Consider the following 25,221-nt stretch of genomic DNA (forward strand, 5'->3'; position numbering starts at 1 on the left):
TTAACTCATCTTTAAAATGGAGTTGAACAAGATGACTGCTAAGGTACTTTTCTAGCTCGGAGTACTAGGAGACTAGTCTTCCCCCCATTTCAGCCCCTGCCCCCCAGCTCAGGGCCTCACCGACTTGCAGGTAGGGGCCAGCTTCTTCAGCAGGAATGGGATGGTGATCTGCAACAAGGCTTCCCGGAAGAATTTCTTCCGTACTGTACTGCTATCATAATCATACTTCTGCCAGAGAGCAATAGCACTGATTAGGGCCAAGGGGAAAGGGAGGGGGGAGGATCTTCCACCAAGGCCCAAGCAGGAGTCCCATCTTACCTTCAGCACACGCTCCAGGATGCGTTGGATGGATTTGCACAGCTCCTCCTTGGTGGGTCCCTTCCCTAGCTCCTGGTGAAGGAGCGTCTCAAAGGTATAGACAGCGTTGTCCATTTGCTAAGGAGGGAATCACAGACCCATGGAGAAGTTGTTACTGGAAGTCAATGGACTATCTCCCCTCATGGAAGAAACAGTTCAGTTTAACACTTAAACTCCCTGCCAACTGATGTCCTCTGCCCACTTATCTCTTCATGCCTTTCCTGGTAGTTTTCATAACTTTCCTCAGAACCTAGCTCAAAGCCCACTTCCTGTAGGAAACCTTTTCTGATTTTCCTCAGCTACAAATACCTTTCCATTTCAGATTACCCCCCATCTGCCCTGTCTATATCTTTCATAGATCTCACTATTTACATGTTGTCTCCTACAATAGAATGGAAACTCCTAGAAAGCAGGGACTGGGTTTTTTTGTTTGTTTACCTTCTTTTAAATCCCCAGTGGTTAGCATAGTGACAGGCACCTAGTAAGTGCTTAAAGAAATGCTTGTGGACTGACTAAAGCTTCCAAGTCTGAGTCCCTTGTCTCTCCAGGGTTCAAAGCCCTCCTCTCATACTACCTCTCATCTCTCACTCAAGACCTTTATAGAAGATAGGTGGGGGCAGAGGGTTCACACAAGAAATGCTGCTGGGGAAAGCAGGGAGACAAGAGCCTCATGCCCAAGTGGTGGAAAGCACTAATTGGGATGTTGTTATAAAGCCCAAGGTAAACGATAACATTCCCTTAAATTCTGTCCCCACCAACATTCCCTGATATGAGAAAATGTCTTTCAGCGGGGTAAGGAACCTGCAGTTTTGAGGCCACATGTGGCCTTCCAGGTCCTCAAGTGCAGCCTTTTGACTGAATCCAAACTTCACAAATTTAGATTCCGCAGAAGGGCAGCACTTGAGGACCTAGAGAGAGCCACATGAGACCTCGAGCCGCAGGTTCCCACACTCCAACCGGAGGGATTTATGACATTATAAAGGTGAAGCAGCCTTGACAGAGGGCATCTCTACTAATCAAGCCACCAGCATTTATTAAGCACCTACAATGTCATGGACTCTGCTAAGGGCAAAGGCCACAGAAACAAAGGAGCTTACGTTTTTATCGGGGAGACAATGAAGCAAGGTAATTTTTTTGGTGGGGAGGAGGCACTAACTAACAAATGTGTGTGTGAGGGGAAATGAGAGAAGGCTTCACATAGAAAGTAGAAGAGAAATGTTAGGGCTAGTAGCAGAGGAAATGTTTCAAGGGGAGAAGTAGGGTCTGTAGAAGAAGAGGCATGTGCATGTGCATGTGTGTGTGTCTGTTGCGATAAGGGACAAGGATTGTTGCGAGGCAGCCAAAACAAATTTCGTCCATGTTGCCTTGGTGACAATAAGAGTGTGACTGTTTATTTGGGAGCCAGGCACATGATTACAGTTTAGTTACTTGTATTTATCTTTTTTTTTAATCACCAGCTAATATGGATTATCTTTTTCTCTTCTCCTTGTCCAGGGCAGAGTCACTAGGCAGACTCAACCAATTACAACTTGTAGCATCAGTGTGCAGAGTAATTACCCTGCAAGTCCCCATTACCCCAGAGGCATTATCTGGAGTTACATGCTGCTCCGGTCTCTGTTATGACCCCTGTTCTCCAAAGCTCCAAGGATGGGGGTGGGGTAGGGAGGATTTTGGGGTGGATTGAGGTCTCTGAGGCTCCTACCTCCCGCATGTGGATCTGGGCTCTCTGTTTGAATACAGATGCACTGGAGACATCAAATCGCTGCTGCAGCCCCTCAAGCTTCAGCTGGTCCATCTTCTCGTAACAGCTTTGCATCTTGACCGGATGGTATGCCAGCTGAGAAAGCTTCTCCATGTACTGGGAAGGCAAAGATGCCTTGAATGTGATGTATTTGCCTTCCCCAGGTTAGCATCTGACACCCTCCACCACTTTGGCTATTTGTGGTGCCTGCTTAGTTTCAAAATATGATAGACACAAACTACCAGGATCTCATACAAGATGAACCTGAACTCCCAGAATGTGAGTGGAAAAGGCTAAGGAAGGAGGCATTGCAGATAGAATGCCAGACCTAGAGTCAGGAAGACCTGACTTCAAATCCTGCCTCAGTTACTCACTAAGTGTGGGGCCTTGAGCCAGTCATAACTCGTGTTTGCCTTAGTTTCCACATCTGTAAAATGAGGATAATAACAGCACCTACTTCCAAGGTTGCTTAAGGTCAAATGAGATAAAATTTGAAAAGTGCTTTGCAAATCTTAAAATGTCATATAAGTTCTAGCCATTATAGCTAGACTATAGCTATTATAGCTTAGACACTATCTATCTCAACTCCTTCATTTTATAGATGGGAAACTGTGACCCAATGAAATGATTTATCCAACGTCACTCAGCAAGTTGATGGCTGGGCCAAAATTAGAAACCAGCTCTCATAATTCTTACTCTAATGCTTTTCTCACACATACCATACCTTTCCCATACCCTACGCAAGAAAAACATTTCACCCTCATTCCCATATTATGTTCTTTAAGACTCTTACCTCTCCCCACAATTACTCCCTGGGATCTGTAATTCTGTGTTAATAGTCTGCATTCTAAAGCCCTTTTCAGTTCCAACGTTCTTTGCCTCTGTGACTCTATCAAAGATGTAGCCCTATTAGGTCATTTACCACTGACTGGGGCATCATGGGCTTTTACCTCTCCAAGCTTATCGATCCCTCCTTCGTTGATGACATTCAGGTTCATGTCTGTGACCTCCTTGAAGAAGACATCCCGAACTTCAGTGAAGCCTTGGCTAGTGGGGATCATCAAGGCCTCCAGGATAGAGGGGATGTAAGGCTGCACATGGTTTCGGACACAGACCTCAGCTTTGGGGAGGATAAAGACTAGGCCAAGAAGGATGAGATGGGATTCACCCAAATGTCAGCATTAGAATAGAATGACAATGTCAAACTCCTCCTCAGCCTGTGTCCTCCCCACCCACATCGCAGTTACCCATCACTTCTCTCAGAATTTCATTAGTTGAGAACAGGGGTTCTTAACTGGGGATCCATGAACTTGTTTTTTAATTCTGATGACTGTATTTCAAAATTATTTCCTTGGTAATCTTATGTATTTTATGCATTTAAAAAGACTCTGATTAGGGACCCATGGACTTCTAGATGCCAGAGAAGTCTATGACCCCAAACTGGGGCTGGAGAACAGCTGTTAAAGTTTAAGATTAAGATTAGGCCCTGGGCAAGGGTGACAAAGTTCTGCCCTGCCTTTCTTATTTCATTGGTAGATCCTGGATATGGACTAACTCAAGAAAACAAAGTGATTCTACCCCCTCCCCACCTTGGAATGCTTTCCCCCTACCCTTCTGTCAAAGTCTTTCTTTGAATCCACCCTCTTTCCAGGAAATCTTCCTTGAAACTAGAATCATCCATATCCTTTCTTGGCACGAAAAGTCCCAAAGAGTAGTAAGGTTAGGACCTGGTAAATCACTCTACCTCCTGGACCTCATGTTCCTCATCTTTAGAAAGAGGACGTTCAACCAGAAGGAGATCCCCAGCAGCTCAAGATCCCTGGTCCTATGACTAGGGACCCTGCAGATCTATTCAAAACACTTCAGGGTTTTCAGGGTATGGAACTGACGAAGAATCAGGAGCTACATAGCAAAGTATCAGGATATCAAATAAACTCACAAAAATGATCAGCTTTTCAAAATTAGGAACTAAATGCTTTCTGGGCCCTTCAGGATTTCATTTTTGCCTCGATCACACTGCTCAGTGCTTTGGCAATGTAATTGAGTGAGACCCCCTGAGCTAAAGGACTTGGGAAGTGGCAAGGATGGAGTGAGGGGGCCTGTATGCAGTTCTGGGGCTCAAGCTGTCCTGCTGTACCTCGGATTTTGCTGGCCAAGTGCTCCTTGGAGGTAATGATCTGGTCCATATCTGTGCGGATGATGCTCTCCATAGCTGGCCGGGTCATGGCACACTTGGCGGCCACGGCCTCGAAGTGGGCTTGGGTTTGTTCGTAGACCATCCTGTACACAGCATCCGAGATCTATAGGAGCAAAACAACAGTCACTTTTCCTCTCCAAATCTGCCTCAAGTGAGGTTCCTTTATCTCCTTCTGCATGGAGGTAAAGGTGGTCTCTGGTTCATAAAGAGAATCTCGACATCTTGTTCCTAACGGATCCCATAAGGCTTGGCATGCTGTTATATCTTCATGCAATCCTTAGGATTCGATGGTGAAGGAATACAACAAAGACTCAGGCCTGGCCCCCGTAGGGGTTCATTACCTGATGAGGCCAAGCTTCTATAGCACAAAGACCCCAGGAAATAAAGCGACAGGGTCCTAGGCTGCGGAAAAGCAGCGGTCAGGAGAAAGCTCCGCCAAGGCAGGGAGGGTTCAGGGGAGTAAGGGAAATGTCGGCTTTTCACCATCAGAAGGTGAGAGAGGCCTTCAGAGAGCTCCTCAGGAGTCTCGCTCAGAGAGGCAAGACTCTACAAGTCACCCCCCCATACCTACCTGTATCCACTGCCTTTGTCTCTCCTGGGGTTTGCCTTTCATCCGGGGGCTTATCACACTCTTCAGTTCGGGCCCCAGCTCTTCCATCACCAGGTTGCTCAAGATCTGGATGGTGGGAAGCAAAGTCACAGACAGACAGAGAGAAAGACAATCAGAGAGAATGCTCGGACTTCCTCAAAGGGCTCCTTCCTAGCTTTCAGGTCTTTTTCCACTTTACTATCTTCCACATCCTGTAGAACCAGCAACACCTGCCTTCTTAGCTCTTCCTCACACATAATACTGATTGCACAGCTTTGCACTGGCTGTCCCCCATGTCCCATGCCTTCTATACCCTCACCTACTGGCTTCCCTGCTTCCTTTAAGACTCAGCAGAATCTCCTCTTCTGCAGAAGGTCTTCTTCTGATCTCTCTCACTCCTAGTGCCTTCCCTCTGAGATTTCCTTCCATCTCCTTGATATGGGCAGCCAGGTAGCTCAGTGAACAGAGCACTGGGCTTGGAATCAGGAAGACTTCTCTTCCTATGTTCAAATTTGGCCTCAAACACTCACTAGCTATATGACCCTGGGCGAGTCACTTAACCCTGTTTGCCTCAGTTTCCTCACCTATAAAATGAGCTCTAGAAGGGAATGGCAAACCACTCCAGTATCTCTGCCAAGAAAACTCCAAATGGAGTCAGGAAAGTTGGACATGACTGAAAAATGACTGAACAACACCAGCTTTGTAGATATCTAGTATGTACATGATTGGTTATTTGCATGTTGTCTCTCCACTAGAATGGGAGATCCTTGAAGGCAGGGACTGTTTTTTGGGGGGTTTAGTTGTGGTTTTTGTGTCTTTCTTTGTATCTTCAGTACTAGCACACATTAGGTGTTTAATAAATGCTTGTTTTATGACTGAAGCTTGGCTTGACCTGCTGAGCTGGCAATATATCCAGCCTAAGCCCGAAGGCAACACAGCAAGATTGCAGACTGCAGTAAAAGCAGCGGTGAGGAAAAAGCTCCACCAAGGCAGGAAGTGTTCAGGGGAACAAGGGACATGTCAGCTTTTCACCACTGGCAGGTGAGAGAAGCCTTCAGAGAGCTCCTCAGGCATCACATTCAGTGACCCATCACCATACATTTGTCACCATACAAGAGTCTCATCCCACTCTTTGTGACAAATTGTTGACAAAGATACTGGAGTTTACCATTTCTTCAGCTCATTTTACAGATGAGGAAACTGAGGTAAACAGGGTTAAAAGACTTGCTCGGGATCACGCAGCTAGGAAGTGTCTGAGGCTAAATCTGAACTCAGGTCTTTTGGATTCCAGACCCAGGGCTCTCTCCATGGTGCTACCCAGGTTCCTCCTAGGCATTTGGACCACAACTCAAAACCTTGGAATCCTCATTCATTGAGTCTCCTCTGACATCACCCACATCTCATGATCTCCTGTTGCTCCCACCTTTCCGTTTGTGATGCACTGGATCTCTTCTTTCTCTTCAACCCCACTATGACCCCAATTCAGGATTCCTACTGCAACTGCCCCCAAATCAGGCTCCAGATTCTAGTGTTCCTTCCCTCCAATCCAACCTGCACAGGCTACCAACATAGTTCTTCTTATTTGTTGTTGCTGTTGAGTCATTCTTCAGGACCCCATTTAGGGTTTTTTGGGCCAAGATATTGAAGTGGCTTGTCATTTCCTTCTCCAGTTCATTTTACAGATGGGGAAATGGAGCCAAACAGGGTTACGTGACTTGCCCAGGGTCACATAGCTAATAATTGTCTGAGGCTGGATTTGAACTCAAGAAGATGACTCTTGCTTATTCCAGATCCAGTGTTCTATCCACTGCACCATAATTCCAATTCTCCTAACAATGTGAAAGCATTCTCCTTCTCAGAAATCTCCAGTAGTTTCTTACTAACTTCTGTCTTGACCCAAGCTTCTTTTCTAGCCTCATCTCACATGGTTCTCTTTCACATATCACACAACCACAGAATTTTAGAACTGAAAGGGGCCTCAACAACTTCCTATCATATACCTGAAAAAGAAGACTCTGCACTACAACCTATGCAACCAGTGATCACCCAGCCTGTGCTTGAAGACCAGCCCAGAGAGAGAGCGCTTCCCTCCTCCCCCCAACCAAAGTAGCCCATAGGAACCTAGACCCCAGACAGCTCCAATTGTTAGGAAGTGTCTCCTGACATTCAACCTAAATCTGCCTCTTGGCAACCTCTCCCCATTCACTGCTCCTGGCTCTTTCCAAATAGAAACAATCGAACTCTGTTTCCACATGATGGCCTTTCAAAGACTTGAAGACTGTGATCTTGTCCCAAGTCCTTGCCAGTTTCCACATCCTCGTTCCTCATATCACTGGGGCACTGGGCCATTCACCATTCTGCCTGCCTGCCTCTGGATGCTGGCTGGCTTAGCAATGCTCTTCCTAGTCTCAATTCCCCAAGAACTGCACGAAAGGGCCCACATGTGGTACGAGCAGGGCAGAGCAAGGTGTGACTACTGCCTCTTAGGCTTACCTTCATTCATCCCAGGACCACACACAAACACTGTGGGACCAAGCAAGCCACTAAATTGCCCAGGCTTTCCAATTAACTGTTACTTAAGCATACCTCCCTGGACTCATGCTGGTGAAGTTAATGCTGTGACCTCCAGACTTTACAGTTGCCCCTATTACAATTCTTATTAGATTCAGCCCAGTGTTCTACCCTCCTAAAGTCTTTCTGGATCCTTGCTCTGTCACCCAGTGTATCTGAACTATCCCTTCCAGCTTGGTGTCATCTGCAACTCCGATAACCATGCCTTCTGTGCCTTTTATGCAGGTAAACAGCAACATTAACAGCACAAGACTAAGTACAAATCCCTGCGGCAGACTTCTGACCATGCTGACATACCAATAATGATTATGTTTTGCTCCTGTCATTCTCCCTACTTCCAAATCCACACAACTCTTCCTAGTTGATACACATTCAAAGACAGCCTTAAGTCCTGTCTACCTCCAAGATCTCCCTGGGCCTTACCTGCACCTCGTTTCCACAGAGCATCTCCCAGGTACCATACTGCTCCTTTGACTGACGGTACATGCGGATGGCATCAGTGAATGCTGGGCCCTCTACCTTGGAATCCTCAGGAATGCCTGTCCGAGAGAGACAGAAGATCAACAAAGAATGGCAGTGGAACATTTCCCACTCAACAGGCTGAGAGAGTAGGGAAGACACAGGGGGACTGAGAGAGTTGGTTCAGGTTCAGTCTGGTTCTGTCTGAGCCAGTGAAAGAAGGAGTCTGAAGTCAGGAGTCCTGACTTGCTGAGTCATGGTATCCACCATACTTTAGTCACTAGGCTTACAGTCTCAAGTTGTCTGGATTCTTCCCCCTTCTCTCTGTCCTACCACAACTAGTTAGTCACCAAGTCCCATCAATTCTTCTGTAATCTCTCATGGGTTTCCTGCTTTTCATGTTCTCATGGCATGGAAAGAAACTACTACCCTGGTCCTCGGCCTTGTTACCTTTTACTAAAATAGTCTCTTAGTTGGCATCTCTGCCTGAGGTTTCTTGCACCTTCCTAAAGTACCTCACCTGCTCTAACACCTTCAGGGTTCCCACTGTCTATGGGAAAAAAGTCTGAACTCTAACTGGCATTCAAGGCCCTCCATAATCTGGTTCTGACTTACTTTTCCCAAACTCATATTTCTACTTGCCACCCAACCCTCCATTCCAGAATGGTCTATGTGCCAGATTCCATGGGCATGCCATCCCACCTCTCCCCTCCCTTCAGATGTTTCCCAGGACCTGCACTTTTTCTTCATGAAATCCTATCCATCCTTCAATCCCATCACTTACATAAAGACTTCCTGATCTCCTCTCTGAGTAGTTCACGTTGACGCCTTTCCTTCTCTCATCTTTTTTTAAAAACATTTTTTAAAAATTTATTTTTAGTTTCCAACATTCAATTCTACAACTTTGAGTTTTAAATTTTCTCCCCCTCTCTCCCCTCCCCAAGATGGCATGCTATCTGATATGGGCTCTACATATATATTCATATTAAACATTTTCACATTAATCATGTTGTTGAGAAGGATTAGAACCCATGGAGCGAACCACGAGAAAGAAGAAACAAAATAGTCTGCTTCCATCTCCATAGCTCTTTTCTGATGTGGATAGCATTTTCCATCACGAGTCCTTTGGAGTTGTCCTGGATCCTTGCATTGCCGAGAAGAGCGAAGTCTGTCAAAGTTAGATCCTCCTCTCATTTTGAGCTTAAGTATTTATTGTCTTGCATTTCTATTGCTGCTATCGATGGAGCAATGAGCATTTATGATGAGCCTGCTTTGTATCAGGCACTGTCCTAGGTACTGAGGTCCATTCCAGAGGTAAAGGGAAAATGGAAGATGAAGAAGGAGGAGAGGGGTGGTCTTTCAGGCTCAACCTGGATTGTAGCCTGCACACCGTCGTCTTCCATGCCTGCCCCTCCTTTCCTCCAATTCTGCCTTTTGAATTCTAACCTGTGCTTTGAAGACCAAATGAAGAGCCAGGTTCCCCTGGCAGCCTTCTCTGATTCCAGTAATTTCCGCCAAGTCGTGACTTTTCCTTCCTTAGGACTCAGACAGCACCTTGCTTATGCTGCTCCAACATGAATATATTATTAACTGATATAGAAACAGGTTTTCCACAATTGTACATGTATAACCTATTTTAAATTGTTACCTTTTTAGAGACAGGGAGGGAGAAAATGTGGAACTCAAAATTTTTTTTCCAAAATTTTTAAGAATGAATGTTAAAATGTCTTTACATGTAATTGGAAAAATAAAATATTATTAAAAACATGAATATGTTATTCATTTTGTCTGTACCTATGATTTCATCAGTGTAGGGAGGTTCTGGTCAAGAAACGCCAACCCTATCAAAGCAAATCTGTAAACTATTGCCTTAGAAAGTTGCCTGGGGGCATTGAGGGTTACCTGATTTGCCCAAAATCACGCAGCTTATATATGTCAGAAGTGGGGCTTGAACTCATGATAGTCCTAATTTGAACTCTGGTCCTTTATCCACTATGCTATACTGTATTACAGGGTTTGGGTTTTTTTTTTTGGATGGTTGTTAGTGTATGCATTGGCGTTACAGTTATTTTTGCTTTTGTCACATCCCCCCAAAAGACTGGAAACTCTGTGAGGACAGGTCTTATGTATGTGGCCCAGTGGATCAAGTGTTTGACTTTCAAATCTAACCTCTGACACTTGACTAGCTATGTGACCCTAGCCATGTCACTGAAACCCTGTCTGCCTCGGTTTCCTCATCTGTAAAATGAGGATAACAACCTCACCTACTTCACAGAGTTGTTGTGAGGTTAAATGAACTAATATTTGTGAAGTGCTTTGTAAAGCTTGGAATGCTATCTAAAAGCATGATTATTACCTAAATGCTAGCTGTTGTTATCTAATGCTTTCATTTCCCCCATGCCTAGCACAGCACAGAGCTAGGACCAGGGTGGTGGAAGTAGGCATGGAAAGCAGGAGACAGACAGGAAAGATTGCAAAAGAATTGCTATAACCTGGTGACTAACTAGATATGCCAGGACAGAGAGGGAGAGAGAGCCCAGTACAGCCTGAGGTTCATAGCCTGGGTGACTGGGAGTATTAAGGCACCCTTAGCAGAACTTGGGAAGTCAGGACACATAGTAGGTGTCTACTAAATGCCTGATGAACTGTAAATACTGACAGCTGTTGTTCATCTGGGGCTCCCAACAGAACCCACATGGCATGCTCTCCCCTCCTTCCCCACTCACAAAGAGAATAGAGAGCCTCCAGTGGTGGGCCTGTTGCCCAATAAGATTGTCCTGTGGAACTGGTCAGACCTTTAACAACCCTCCTTTTCCCATCATGAAGGGAATCTCTGGGCTGAAGTCTCAGAAACCCAGGAGCACAGGAAAGGCAGGAAGTTGCCAAACCCAACCTAGGGGAGAGAGTGGTTAAAAAGAAAAACCAAATAAGGCTGTGGCTGAGTCATCACCAACACATGGTCTAGAAAGCCACATGCAAAAGCAAGGAGAGGAAAAGGGGAAACATGCATTGTGTTTCAGAAACCTCAGCTCCCACTGAGATTACTGCAAAGTGATTCAACACCCCCACTACCACCATCACATCACCACCCCCAGCTCAAAAAAGATACTCTGAGCTATAGAGGCTTTGATTACCTGCTCCCCACTATCTCCACTCCCCACAGGGTCCTCTCTATCTGCTCCTTCCCCCAACCTTCCCATCCCCCATTGAAATAGAGCAGCAGCAGGAGGCTGACTGGGCCCAGCTGTGTTGGCAGAGAACAGCTGGATTCCTGCACTGTGGGAACCATCAGCTAGAGAAGGTTCAGGAGTGGGCGAGCTGGCATCCCTGGCCAGGCAGCAGAGTCCCAGATGCCCCAGGCCCTTGGCCAGGCAGAGAAGAGGGGTGTGGGGCAGGGATGGAAGGAACTATTGCTGGGAGTGGGGGGTGGGAGTGCTAGACAGCCCCCTGTCTCTACCATATTATCCTTCCCCATGACTCCTGTTGGTGGAAGAGAGAGAAGCAAGTGAGCTGGGTGGTAATAATATTAATAACATCAATAAGTAAAATTATTTACATGTTCTATCCAGAGTTTGACAGATAGAGCTGGGGTTCTTGGTTCATTAGACTCCAGATCAGAGGTGTGGGGGAGATACCCATGCTGTCCCCCTTCTCTGCAAGGCTTGATTCAGGTTCAGCCAAGGTGCTGGATGTCTCTCTCCTTCCCTCCTCCAAGTACAATCTGCCTCTGAGTGCTGGGAGGGAAGGAGGCGGCTCTCAGGACAGTCCCAACCTCAAACCCCAGTCTTGCTCCCACAAATTCCTCTCAGAATTTGGTTCAGCAGCAGGCAGAATGTTTGTCTCCTACAAAGGAGATCTGGGCTCAGTTCCCAGGCAATGCAACTTCATTAAAGGAAACAGCAAGGTGGAGTATAAAGAATACTGAATCAAAAGTCAAAAGACGTGGGCCTTGGCTCTGCCATGAACTTGGTTTGGGACCTTGGACAAGACCCCCGGCCCTCTCTGAGCCTCTGCTTCCACATTTATGGAAACAAAGGGCCTAGACTAAAGGATCTCTAACAAGACCCTTCCACTTCTAACATATGATTCCCTGCCACACACACACTTTTCCTATGGGTGAAGCAGTGTGGAACCAATGGGGTGGGGCTCCCTGAAAGTCCAATAACTATGGCTTATTGGAAGGGAGAAGCAGAGGTCCAAGTCTGAGGGTGGAGATGGGAAGAAGGCAGGAACTTGGTTAAAGCTGTTGGATTTTAATTCATTAGTACAATGAAATGCTGCCTGCATGTTTTGCTAGTGTTATTTTCCATGTGAACCTGTGATTTTTATTGGTGTAGAGAACCCCTGTGAAGAAACTCCCCCTATCAATGCAGATCTGCAACTGTTCTGTAAATACATAGTCTTAGAAAGTTATCTGGGCCCTGAGAGGTTAACTGACTTACCCAGCATCATACAGCCAATCTCAGTATTGGAAAGAGGCAGGAAATAAACTGAAGTCTTCCTGACTCTTGGGCAGGCTTCCTGTACTCTAGGTCATGCAGGCTTTTTACTGGCATGTCATTATATACAAATCCATACATTTACATGCTATGCTCAAAAAGCTCAGGCTCCAAGGAGGATAAAAAAAAATCAGAATAAAACATGCATCAGTGCATGTACTACCTGGAGCCAGTGAAGGAAGGGGGGTCCTAGACTGCTCCCTAAATCAGGAAGAGTCCTGGGGACAAGGGACATCAAGGGTACCATGCAGCCTCCTCAGTTTCCCTGGACCTTATAAAGAAACCAGGTAGTGATTTGGTGGCTACTTGGTTCTTCCCCCCTTGTCCCTCTAGTGAGAGCTAGGGAGTCATCCTCCTTACCCTCCCCAGATTTATCTCATTTCTGTCCTTGTGGCTTATCCTTCATTCTCAAGGAGGACCATGAAATCAGGGAGATGACGACATGTCTTGCAACTGGTTTTGATATGAGTGAGGGAGGGCTGTGCAGTCACCAGCCTCACTTTCTCCTCCGGAGCCATCTGGGTCCAGTGGTCAGATATTCATTCATCAGGATGACTGGAGATGGTCTAGGATGCAGTGGGAGACCTTGGCCTTTTTAAGCGAAAGTCTTTTCAGGTTTTCACTTCGAGCGAGGCAGTGTCCATTCAGTGAATAGGCCTCTTTAAAAAGTGAGTCAAGGAATGGCCCCTTTAATAAAAAAAAAAATCAAACTGGGAGGGGAAGACCCTCAGGGTTGCTGGCCAAAAGATTGCTGTCCTCCTGGCAGAGGGAATGGAAAACACATACATCATCTTTCTTTCTACATTCTCTTTCTCTCAGACTCTGTCTAGGCCTCTGTTTCCCCTATCTGAGAAGTGGAGTGAATGACCTTCACCAAACCCTTTGGACATTTTACAATGTAGACTGTCCTCCACAAAGGCCTACTGAACTACACCTGGTTGTTCTTTCCTTTAATATTTTATTTTTCCCCCAATTACATGTAAAAACAATTAACACTTGCTTTTAAAATAAATTTTGAGTTCCAATTCCTCTCCCTCCCCCACCCATTTGATATAGGTTATACATGTGCAGTCATGTAAAACATATTTCCATGTTAGTCACTGAACTTGTAACAGAAAAAGTTAAGCAAAATCGACTGAGGAAATGCTCGTATCTAACAGGCTTACAAGGGAGTAGGGGAATTGAGGGGAAGCATGGTCAGAGAAAATGAAGACAGAGATTTAATGCTGAGGTATGTTGTTGGTGTGTTGTCTCTGGCTGGGAGCTTGGAGCTAACGAGAACAAAGAGAGTTAAGAGTGAGAGCGTGAAAGAAACTATAGAGTGGGGGTGGGGAAGGCCATATGTGCCCCTCTAGGTCCTCAAGTGTGGCCCTTTGATTGAACCCAAACTTCACAGAACAAATGCCCTTAATAAAAGGATTTGTTCTGTAACACTTGGACTCAGTCAAAAGATCCCAATTGAGGACTTAGAAGGTCACATGTGGCCTTGAGGTCACAGGTTTCCTACCCTTGGACTAGAGATTAAGAGAGAAACAAAAAAAAATTAGAGGGATGTGTGTATGTGTGTGAATTTGGAGTGGAATGCCAACAGGCCTGACTTCTCTTTTACTCAACAATTCCCCCATTCCTTTCCTTTTGGGATATGCCACACTTCTAGACCAGGAGTTCTTAACCCAGAGAAGCCCTCCCACAAGGGATCCATGGATAGATTCTGGGGGGAGATCTACCAAATTGGATGGGAAAAACTATCTTTATTTAGATAAAATTGGTTTCCTTTGCAATCCTATTTGTTTTATTTTATGCATTTAAAAACATGACTCTTAGGAGTCAATAGGCTTCAGCAAATGGCCAAAGGGCTTTATGTCACAAAATAAGAACCCCTGCTCTAGAACATTCTCCCCCAACCTCCCACTGCCAGGAAGAGCAACTGTGGGGTCCGTCAATACAGACTCATCAATATTATTCAAGGTCAGAATGTTCCATGCCCAGGCTGAGTTCAGAAACACTGATTAATTTTACCGTCACCTAAAAGACGAGGAAACCGTAGGCCAAAACATCAAAGCCTTCTTCTCCAAGGTCACCCACTTAATGAGAATCAGGACTAGTATTAAAAATAATAAAACTAGTAACTTATCTTTATTCCACGCTTTATTGCTTACAAAGCTATTTCCTCACAATTACCTTGTGTGGCTGGTAGAGTGAGACTATCATCCCCTATATCATGGACGAAAAGAGTGGTAAGGTAACAGTGGCTAGAGAATTAGCCTTGGAGTCAGAAAGATCCTCCGGTTCAAGCTCTGGCTCAGACCCATACTATAGCAAGCACAGAATAGTATAGTAAGTATAGACAGTAAGCAAGTCATTTAACCTCTCAGTGACAGGAAAATCTTTATAACTATAAGTGTCAGAGAAGTTGATAATCTGCATTGTTTGAGGGAGTTTTCCATGGCAGTGAAATCATTCGTTCAGATCTTGCCCCCATTCCGTCTCCCCCTGCCCCAGATCCTCTTCCCTTCGGGGAAAAAATTATGGATGAGGACGCTATAGGCCAAAGAGGTATAGTAGTTTGGCCCAAGATGGTACTCATCCAGTAAGTGGCAGAATAGGAAAATGACCCAGCTCTCACTGACACTAGTGGTCCTTTGTCCTCTCTAGACCAGTCCCTTCCAACTCAAGATTCAGGATGCTATGACTCCCAGGCCACACTGTTTGGACTAAAGCAGGCACAGTCTTTCTTGCGCCTATGTTTTTCCTGCTTTTGCCACATTTCTTGCCTTTGGCTGCTAGAATGCTCGTGGCCCAAACTTTGCCAAAACAGGACAGCTTGCAGGGAGAAAGGGACCTGGAGCCTGATGTGACAATGAGAGTGTCTCTGCACATGCCCTTCTCTCAAGAGCCACGAGTCTTAGGAGCCAACAGCCTTCAGCTCCTGCAACTTGGGGGTGAGTGGCAATCAGGCTGATTTTATTTAGGCTGTGACCGTGGTTGCTGCCGCCACCTCCTGCTAAGCTGGGCCTCTGAGCTTTCCCCTTCCTTCTTGGTCCTGGCAGGCTCCAATGTGAGCAAATTAAAGGTTCTGGACTGACACATCATCTGTCTGAGGTTCCCAAGAACATCCCAAAAAGAGAATTTCCCACAGTCTTCAAACTGGAGAAAAGATAGGGCAGTGATTTTGGCAAAAACTTTCACTGAGTTATCCAACAGCTTTAAACAGATTAGTGAAATAGTCAACAATTATTTCCTAAGTACCTACTATATTTTCAGTCCTGAGAGAAAAAACCCCACCATCCCTTCTATACGTACAATGATTTACAGTCTAACAAAATACATTCATACATCATCCCATCTGACCCTGACAAGCATCCTGTAAGACACAACAGTACTGTTATATCGGTTTTACAGATGAAGAAATGAACGGTCAGTCAATGACTGGCCCAAGGTCACACAGCTAGTCACTGGAAGAAGTTGGGCCAGAACTCTGGTTTTCTAACTCCTGGGCAAGGGCTCTTTCCCTAGCAGCCTTTCCCATACAAATACAAGTTGCTTTGTAGAAAGGGGTGTGTGGTTCATTGGTCAGCTTGGGTTTTCTTGATATCACAATGAACTCAATGAGCTATTCTGATGAAAAAGGAATCGTGGCGTCATTCATCTAAAGTGAAGAGAATCCAAAATTTTTTCTATTGAGTTTGGGGATGAGCTCTGGTTTGTCCTCAGTAGATTAATCTTCTTATTTAGATTTTGCCTTTGTGAGGAAGCAGAACAGGGTAGTGAATGGAAAAACTGAACCTGGAGTCAAAGAGACCTGAGTTCAAATGCCCGCTTCAACGCTTCTCAGTTATATATTAGGTTTAACCTCTCACGGTCACATCTGTAAAACGGGTATAATGCAATGCTTTAGAAAGACCACCTCACTAAGTTGTTGCGAGGAAAGCACTTTGTAGACTTTGGAGTATTGATAGTTTCATTGTTGATGGTTCATAATTTAGTTTCCGTGTTTCTCTCTCTCAACAATGTGATTTTTAATTTTTATTTTTTCTGATAGCATGATTTCAATTCCTGCTTTTTTGAGGGATCACTTGATGCAAAGTAAAATTCTTCTAGTCTATCTTTTTTTTATTCTGTGTCATTGTCTTTGCTGTCCACAGCTAACTGTTGGTTTTTTCATCCATTTTCCCACTCTTTTGCTTTATTAGACTGTTTAATCCATTCATATTTAAGGTTAGGATGGTCAGGTGTGGTTTTAATTTGTGTTTCCTTCTTTTTTTTTATTTATTAGGACTTTATCCTTGTGATTAGTTTAGGTCATGCCTCTTTGACCCTAGTCTATTTCCAGTGGCTTTCTCCTCTACTCTCTCCCTTTCTTTCTTCCTTCTCTCATCTTTCCTTTTACCCTCTCCTTTTCTCTTCACCCTCTTCTTTCTTACCCTAAGTAAGTGTGTGGTTCAAAAATTTTTCCTCCCCTCTAGTGGCTTATTTTAAGTAGAATTCTTTTGCTGAATCTTTGTGAAGAATGTTTCCTTTGCTCTGTTCTTCTCATTACTCCTCTTCTAGTCTACCCTAAATTTTATTTTCTGATTTACAGGCTCTCCTTTCCTTGTTCCTTCTTTATTTCTTGGGGCCCTCATGAGGGTAAGGCTTCTGATAGAATTTTGACTTCTTTATCACATTTCGAAGTTATTGCATTTATAGATCTCCATCTCTCTCTAAGTTTTGGTGTGCTCCACTCTTAGAAATATCAATTCATGAAGGAAGCAATGTTAAGGGGAAGCAGAGTCATGTGGGAATCATTCTGTGTCCCAAGTCCTAGTACTACCTCCTGTCTTTCCCATGATCATACCCAGGTCCAAAGGCTAGGTTGTCTTATTTCCAGTGCTATGGCACCATACCTCATCCCAAACTACCCCTTTACTCTGGGTCCTGGCTACCACTGAAGGCTCCTACATCTCCTCTTCTGGGCTAGGTTTGAAGACGCTTTGGCAGCTATATAGACCATTAAAAGAATTCCTCACTATAATAGTCCCAGCATGCGGTCCTCCAGTCTTGAACACCCATAGCTTTTTTTTTTTTCCCAAACATTCATTTTGAAATTTTCAGTTCCAAATTCTCTCCCTCTCTCCAGCCCCTTTCCCACCCATGGAGAAGGCAAGCAATATAATACCCATTATACATGTGAAGTCATGTAAAACATTCCCATAATAACCATGTTGCCAAAAAAAAAAAAGGCAAGAAAAATGAAGTGAAAAAATACACTTCAATCTGTACTCAGAGTTCATCAATTCTCTCTCTGGAGTGGATAGCATTTTTCATCATGGGGCCTTTGGAGTAGGAATGTATCAAATAGCTCCTGTGTTAAAAGATCCATATCACTGGTGACAAGGATACCTCTTTTTTGGGTTGCAGCTTGAGTTCATTTGCTTTTTGGAACATCCTACTCCATCTCTTCTCTCGACTTCTTGTGTCTGAGGAGTAACCTTGTGATAGTCTAACTGGCAATCCTTCATATTTAAAAGTCTTTTTTCTGGACAACAATTTGTTGTTCTTGAAATTGTGAAGTTTACATCCCTTAGTTTTAAGATTAGTTATTGTTTTTGTCCTGGTGGCCACCTGAGGATTCAATTTATTAATGCTTTGTTGTCAATAGTCAACAGTTGTGGACCATTTTCTTGCATTATTTCTTGCAGTATGATATTCAGACTTTTTAATCTGTCATATTCTTTGGGGAGAGCTATGATCCTTATATTATCATTGTATATATCCTATCTTCAAGGTCAATGACTTAGAATTATACAGAATGTGTGTGTTTATTGTTCAACATGGTTGCCTTTTGTTTTTCTTCTGGCAATTTTTCTTCAGCTTCTGTGTTTCTGTGTCCTAAATCAGTCAAATCTTCTAAGTTCTGTAAGAACTCTAATTTCTGACCTCATTTCATTTCTACAATTTTATTTTTATTTTGACCTATTCTGGAGTTTCTTCTTGTTTTTTCATGATCTCTGGGGAGTCTACAGAATTATCTTTTTGGTCGTGAAATTTTGGTACATTTTCCTTCATAATATAATGACTGTTCCTGGCCAGAGTTTCATTTATTCTTCTTTCTGTCTTCAAGATCCTCTCCAGTTGGCTTATCTACTTTCAAGCTAGGTTTTTACTCAGGCTGAAAGATTTGTCAAAGGACAGGTCATTGTCTCCAGTTTCACTCCTCATTCTTTGGTCTTTCCCTCTTTTACTTTCCACAGTCACTCAGGTTCCCAAATGCTGCACTCTGAAGGAAAAGAAGATGAGGTTCCTTGTACTGCTTGTGTCTGCCATGTAGAATGGCTTAGAGGCTGGAATGGGGACACTGACATTCTTATTTCATAGGGTTTTCTGTGTTTTGTTTTGTTTTTTACCTTGTGAAATGTTTCTGTCTCTTATCTTGGGGCTTCAACTTGAGCATAATTTCTTTTTCTGAGGTTCTGGGTTGCTGAGGCTTGTGGAAAACAACCATTCCACCACCATACCAATCATGTAGCCAGAATCATAGATGTAAGTGCTATATGAATATGAGATCACTATCATTATTATAGGCTACCATTAACATGTTTGTCTTCCCTGAGAATCTGAACTGGCAGAGAGGTAAAATATACTAGTTGCCTATTGAAGGTCAGGGAATAAGTCAACCTGGGATGAAAACTCTGCCCTGGATATGCTTCTGGGCAGGAAATTCATCCTAAACGTATCTATATGAGGACCTCTGAGGCTACTTTACTTGGATCACAAATAGCCAAAGGGCCTTAACAGTTCAGAGGTTAGAATTCTATTCTTACACCAATGTTACCAGACTGAGGACAGAAAGGTCATAGACTCATAGTTGGAAGAGAGTTCATAGATTATCTGGTCCAATTCTAACAATTTCTAGAAGAAGAAACTGAAGTTCCAAGAGGCTTAATAGGAAAGTAGGCAGGTGGAATCCAGGTGGTCTAATCCAAATCTACTACTCTCCATTACACCTCCAAGCAAATCTGTGTCAGAAGCCCTTCCTGGTTCCCCAGCCTTAGCTTGAGCTCCTGAACTGTGAATGGCCTTTAAGGGATCTCTAAAGAAACAGATTTGTCAGATCAGAGAGATCTTTAGCTAACCATAGTTCCATCTCTGACTTGCCTTGTGACCCTACCCCATTTGGGAACCTGGATAATTGCTCCCTAACTTCTTCAGCATAAAAATATAACAGATCGATAGGGATCCATGCATATGTGGGAGGGGAGAGAAGGGATGGCAATTCTACCCGTGTCACAGTTCAAATCTTATCCCTAACCTTCTACTTCTCACAGATTGCAGGTGCCAACGTTTAACACAGCAGGCTATCCATTCTCCCAAGGCCCTACCTTTCCCAACATCTTCATTACTCAATGCCAGGCTCCATAACACCTAGACCACTCACAAAGGGCTAGAAACTCTCCATCTGCCAGGTTTGTTTTTCCCAAGAGCACTCCGGATTTGAGGGCACAGCTGGTTTCAGTTGTTTGAAGTATCTCCTAAAACTGTGATGACCCTTATTGTACAGATGGTGACAGTGAAGCACTTTACCTACTATAACATGGCCTAGAAAGTGATGGTTTTAGGAACAGTCAGGCTGCTTGGCCTCAATATTGCTCAACAACTCTTTTTCTCAAGATCCTGAAACCTTTAACTCAATTCAGAGTTAGAGAAGGAGGGAAGAGTATGGAGTATACACTTAACAGGAGGCAGCTAGAATCCCAGCAGACAGTAGCATCTGAAACATGGCACTCCCAGCCCCTCTTCCTTCTCCTCCCATGCTTCACTAGCCCCCAGGGGAACAGCTGAACAGGCGGCCTTTTGTGGGGTGGGCAATGTGCCCAGCTCAAGGTGCCAGAAATAATTCAGATGTGATTGATGACCTGCTTCTCATCAAGGAGCCCTTTAAATCCTCCCACTGCCCCCCTGGCTCCCAAATTTCAGCCTAACTTGGACTCAAGAAATAGCTTTTGAACTGGCCGAAAGATTAGGGAGGATGGGGTGGAGTGATATGTAAATGCCTGGAGTCCAGGGCCTTGTGCCAGGACCCAACCCTGTCAGGTCTCTATTCTCAGCCTGCAGAGACATGCAAGGTATAACCTGTGCCGGGGCATGCTATGACAGGAGGGGGAAGGGGAGCTCATTGGTGTGTCTCTGAAGCAACAGGGCGATGAGCTCACCTCTAACTCAGCCTCTCCTAAGCCAAAGGAGTTGAAAACAGTAATCCTCCAGGTTTTCACATTTAAAGTTTAACCAAGGAAGTCATCTTCCCAGAACCCAGGGAGAATTTCTCCAGGATATAAGAGGCCACCAGGTTAAAAAGTCCAAGAGGTCAGGACATTAGTGAGCCCTCTGAATCAGGAGGGAGGCTGTGATCCTATAGGTTATTGGGAAAATTAAAAGAATCACAGAATTTTGGCACTAGAAGGGACCTTAGAAACTGTCTGTCATTTCACAGATGAAAAAAACAGAGGCCAAGAAAGGTAAGGTGACTCACCTAAGGTCCTACAATAAGAGCAGAGTTGGGACTACAGCTTGGGTTTCTATTTTAAGTTGAGGATCAGAAAAGCGAAATAATTTGCTGGAGATGATACAGCTCTTCAGTGATAGGGCTGCGTGGCCCTGAACCCCAGTCTCCTGATACCTGCTACTGTTCCATTGCTTTCTGAAGGTGCTCAACTCAGGACCAACAGTCCAGGGACTAACACACATTTATTTTTTCAGATTTGATGAATTTCATGGAATTAAATTCAAGAAGGAAAGAAGCTTTTGCTCCAACCCACAAAGGTCTCACTCCCTTCCATTTCACCTTCAGAAATACTTGTCTGGGACCCTTCCCCTCTTGCAGGGACCCAGGCTACCCCTGGAGCAGACCACACTCACCATTGTTACAGTGCCGGACACAGTCCTGGAACACAGCCAGCCACTTCTCCTGCTCAGGCTCTGTCATCACACAAAAGTAATAGTGTCGAGAATATGGATGCCAGAGGATCAGAGGGTACTGGGTAGGGCACTTCAGAATTGGAGCAGCACCAGATTTGGGGGCTGGCCCTGTTGATGAGAAATGAAATCATGATAGCATCATGTTGCATTCCTACAGGGATGCTATCTCTATCACATCGTATTTTATCTTAACAACTGTTTGTGGTACAAAGGAAGGTAAATATTATTTCCCCTTCAACAGATGAGGAAGCCAGAGCAAGTCACTGCATTTAATCACAGATCCGAAGCTGAGAGGGACTTCAGAGGCCATCTATTCTAACCTTCTAATTTTGCAGATGAGGAAATGGAGACCAGAGGCTAAGTGACTTGCCCAGGCTCACATAGAAAAGAGCACATCCAGGATTCTTACTCAGCTCCTGGGGCTTCTCCGTCAGCCTTTTTTCTTCTGCACTTTGAATCCAAGGTCATTGCCAGTTGGTGAAGGTGAGATTAGAAAACCAACTCATCTTTTTCCACTCTAGGGGCCCCAGGCTTTTTAATTTTCCTTCAGGGGCATGGCAGGCCAGAGGCCCTCTGTGTATCCACCCTCCCAATGCCAATGAGATCCATCTGGATTCACCTATCTTTCTCTGCTCTAGAGTAAAATATCCATGACACGTACCCATCTCCATCATTGGGTTGGTTCTTGCAGAACCTCTATCCCAGGCCAAATCTCTTCCTTCTAAGAGAGGATCACTAATTTAGAGCTAGAAGCTATGTTGGAGACCATCTAGTCTAACTATCTCATTTTAGGCATGCAGAGGTTATGGTGACCTGCCCACAGTCACACCAATAGTAAGTGGCAAAGTCAGGAATCAAAACTGGGTCCTGTGCCTCCCAATCCAGCTCCTTTGGCACTATATGAAGGCTGAGTCCTCTAGAAGCCAGGCCTTCCTTGGCTGCTATATCCTAGACAAAGACCTTTTCATCCCCTTAGACTCCTATGGAAACAGCGTTCCTCTCACTCAGAAGGCCAGCAAAGGGGGAACCTTTGAATCCATTGGTGTTTGTTTAGACACAACAGATCTGGGGCAGATTACACAAGCACTGAGCTGAGCGCAGACACACTGCAGCTGTCCCTTCTGGAGGGAGGCTGTCTACCTAAGAGCCTAGAGACTTTACAGATCACAACAGCACCCTTATATTTCAGGGAGGAGGGAGGATGATCCTCTAAGTGGCAGACTACCTTTTTTTGGGGGGGGGCATATATTTTTTCAGGGAAATAGGGTAGAAGTGAGGTGGGGGGGTTGGGAGGAGTTGGAAGCAGGGATGGGGGTGATAAAGAGAAGAAAATAAGAAGGTAAGGGAGAGCCAGAATTTAGGTACTGGCTGGGAGATGGGAAACCTGGGTTCTAATCCTACCTCTGACATCAACTAGCAGCAATTCTTTGCCTCTTTCAGCTCCCATTTCCTCAGGTTTAAGAAAACGGTTGAAGTGGGTCATCTTGAAGATTCCTTCTAATTCTAACACTCTATAAGATAATTTAAGGGCAGCGAAGTGGTACAGTAAATAGAGTGCCAGGTCTAGAGTCAGGAAGATGAGTCTTCCTGAATTCAAATCTGGCCTCAGACTCTCAGGTATGTGACCTTGGGCAAGTCACTTAACCCTGTTTGCTTCAGTTTCCTCATCTGTAAAATGAGCTGGAGACAGAAAAGGCAAATGACTCTAGTATCTTCACCAAGAAAATCTTTAATGGGGTCACGAAGAGTGGGACACTACTAAAAAATGACTAGACCACAACAAAGATGATTGAAGGAAAATGGTGAATATCTTGGATCCTAAGACTTTACTATGAATCCTGCACAACAGAACTGGCATCCACCTTGGCCCACATCCTTTTCTTGACCTCCCTTTGAGTATTGGCCTCTTATTTTCCTTGCTTTAGTTTGCCAGGATAAAGCTAAAGCTTGCAGCATGGCTGTGTGTCACCTTGGTTGTGCACCTCAGTTGGTTAGAGCCTGGTGTTTGAGGCCATTCATCAAAGCCACTGAATTTATACCCTGCTCCACATCCAGCCTGTAGCCTAAAGCCCAGATGGTTCTTCTACAAATGTGTGCTACTGGTCATTGGGGCACTTAGCTCTGCGCAAATCCATTCCACTATAAGAAAGGTATTTTAACCCTGCAGTCATTTCTTTCCACCCAGGGCAGCATGTTACCTGGTAAAGAGTTACCGACAAGTTCTAGGTAGCGATCCACTGAGGTGAGAATTTTATAGCCTGCGCTGTTGATGATGGCACGGGGTGGGATCTGTCTCTCATAGGCCTGGAGGGATTGAGAAGAAAGTCAACCTAGACAGAGACCATTGCTGAATCCCAAACCATACGCCAATTCCTGTCCCCCCCAATGCAATTCTGGCTACTTAAAGTAGTACTAACACTTCTTAACACCATAACCCAACCCAATGGTTCTTTTCCTGAGTATGCCAGAAAAAGAATTGAGGGAGGAGGACAGGAGAGTAACGACTTCCTACAAAACACCAAAGGAAGAGAAGTCACTTGGTAATATGTCCGGATAGATGTTAGGCAAAGAACTTGTCTGGATATTGTAGGAAGAATTCATGTACCAGACAGGGAGTTGGATCAATGGTTTCTACGATCCCTTCCAAGGCTGAGGTCATGTTAACAGAGTTGTGCTGGCATTTTGCCCTCTACCAGTAGGTGCCACCACCTAATATGTGAAGTATTCCATCCTTAAAATGCCTTTATAAAGCTCCAAATTACATAAAATGAACCAGAGCCTGACTTTTATCAATGCTGTATATCATGTTTGCTTAAACAAGGGACATGATACCACCCAAGGGATGAAATTCAGTTTAACAGCTTGAAGTTTGCTTGGAGGAAGGTTTTGGTGAGAAAGAAGTAGGAACCAAGGGCAACAATCAATTCAGACCTTATCTGTCCATTCTGATTACCCCTACCACCACTTTCTCACCCAGGGATGCAGATTTTAAAAAAAGAGATGTTTGTTGTTTTTTTTTAATAGCTACCCCAGCTACTCTTTTTTTTCTCTTTCCTAGAACGGCAATTGAATCAGTCAGTTAATAAGCACTTATTAAGTGCTTACCATGTGCCAAGAGACAGTGTGGTATATAAGAACTGAACTTGAAGCTAGAAAGACCTGGGTTTGAATCCTGCCTCTAACACATACTGGCTGTGTGACCTCAAGTCGCTAACCCTCCCAGTATTCTAGGCAAATCTCTAAGACCACATTACATCTTACTGACACCCAGGATCTGGCTGTTTCCTCATTGGTTACACCATGGTGCTAACGAAGAGGTCTGAGTTACAAGTTTAATCAAGACATGGGCTACTTGCAACAACAAAATCAGTGCCATATCCAAAAACGGGAAGAAATTTGCAAAATGAAGTGTAGTTTAATGGAAAAAGTACATGTGACCAATGGTAAGATGTAAGTTGCAGAGAAGCTACTAATCTGCATTGGTGGAGGGGGTTTCCTTACCAAGGAGTTCTCCATACCAGTGAAACCACAAATTCATTGCCTTTCTTCTCCCTTACTATGCACCAGGCATATAGTAACACTAGTGAGACTGGGCACTACATCTTGGGGCAGAGGTGAGGAGAAAAAGGGGAAGGCCTAGGCTGGGTGTCGGCCTAGGGTGTCAGAATTGGGATGAGTAGCAGGACTGAGCAAGGCTTACCTGACAACTCTGATCCAGGAATTAGTAATAGTAATAATAGCGCAGTTAAGAAGATAAAGGAAAAACTACCACTGTCTTACTCAAGAGTGAGGGCAGATCTCATGACAAGGAAAGAAAGCAGACTTAAGTCCTCCCCCGCCAGCTGTTCTGTGC

The 25,221-nt window shown here is 44.5% G+C and overlaps 1 protein-coding gene across 1 annotated transcript in view; it reads right to left on the minus strand.

Annotated features, from left to right (window-relative positions):
• The window catches only part of NIBAN2 (niban apoptosis regulator 2), a 104,351-nt gene that overhangs the window by 8,319 nt on the left and 70,811 nt on the right, over nucleotides 1-25,221 (minus strand). Inside the window, exons 4-12 of the mRNA XM_072632494.1 lie at nucleotides 23,567-23,672; nucleotides 21,309-21,476; nucleotides 7,879-7,994; nucleotides 4,867-4,971; nucleotides 4,236-4,398; nucleotides 3,049-3,236; nucleotides 2,060-2,215; nucleotides 319-435; nucleotides 121-228 (exon numbers count right to left, since the gene is read on the minus strand). Coding sequence (XP_072488595.1) covers nucleotides 121-228; nucleotides 319-435; nucleotides 2,060-2,215; nucleotides 3,049-3,236; nucleotides 4,236-4,398; nucleotides 4,867-4,971; nucleotides 7,879-7,994; nucleotides 21,309-21,476; nucleotides 23,567-23,672 — 1,227 coding nt within the window. The remainder of the gene's footprint in view (nucleotides 1-120; nucleotides 229-318; nucleotides 436-2,059; nucleotides 2,216-3,048; nucleotides 3,237-4,235; nucleotides 4,399-4,866; nucleotides 4,972-7,878; nucleotides 7,995-21,308; nucleotides 21,477-23,566; nucleotides 23,673-25,221) is intronic.

The sequence above is a fragment of the Notamacropus eugenii genome, chromosome 1 (genome assembly GCF_028372415.1).
Source record: "Notamacropus eugenii isolate mMacEug1 chromosome 1, mMacEug1.pri_v2, whole genome shotgun sequence".
Lineage (NCBI taxonomy): Eukaryota > Metazoa > Chordata > Mammalia > Diprotodontia > Macropodidae > Notamacropus > Notamacropus eugenii.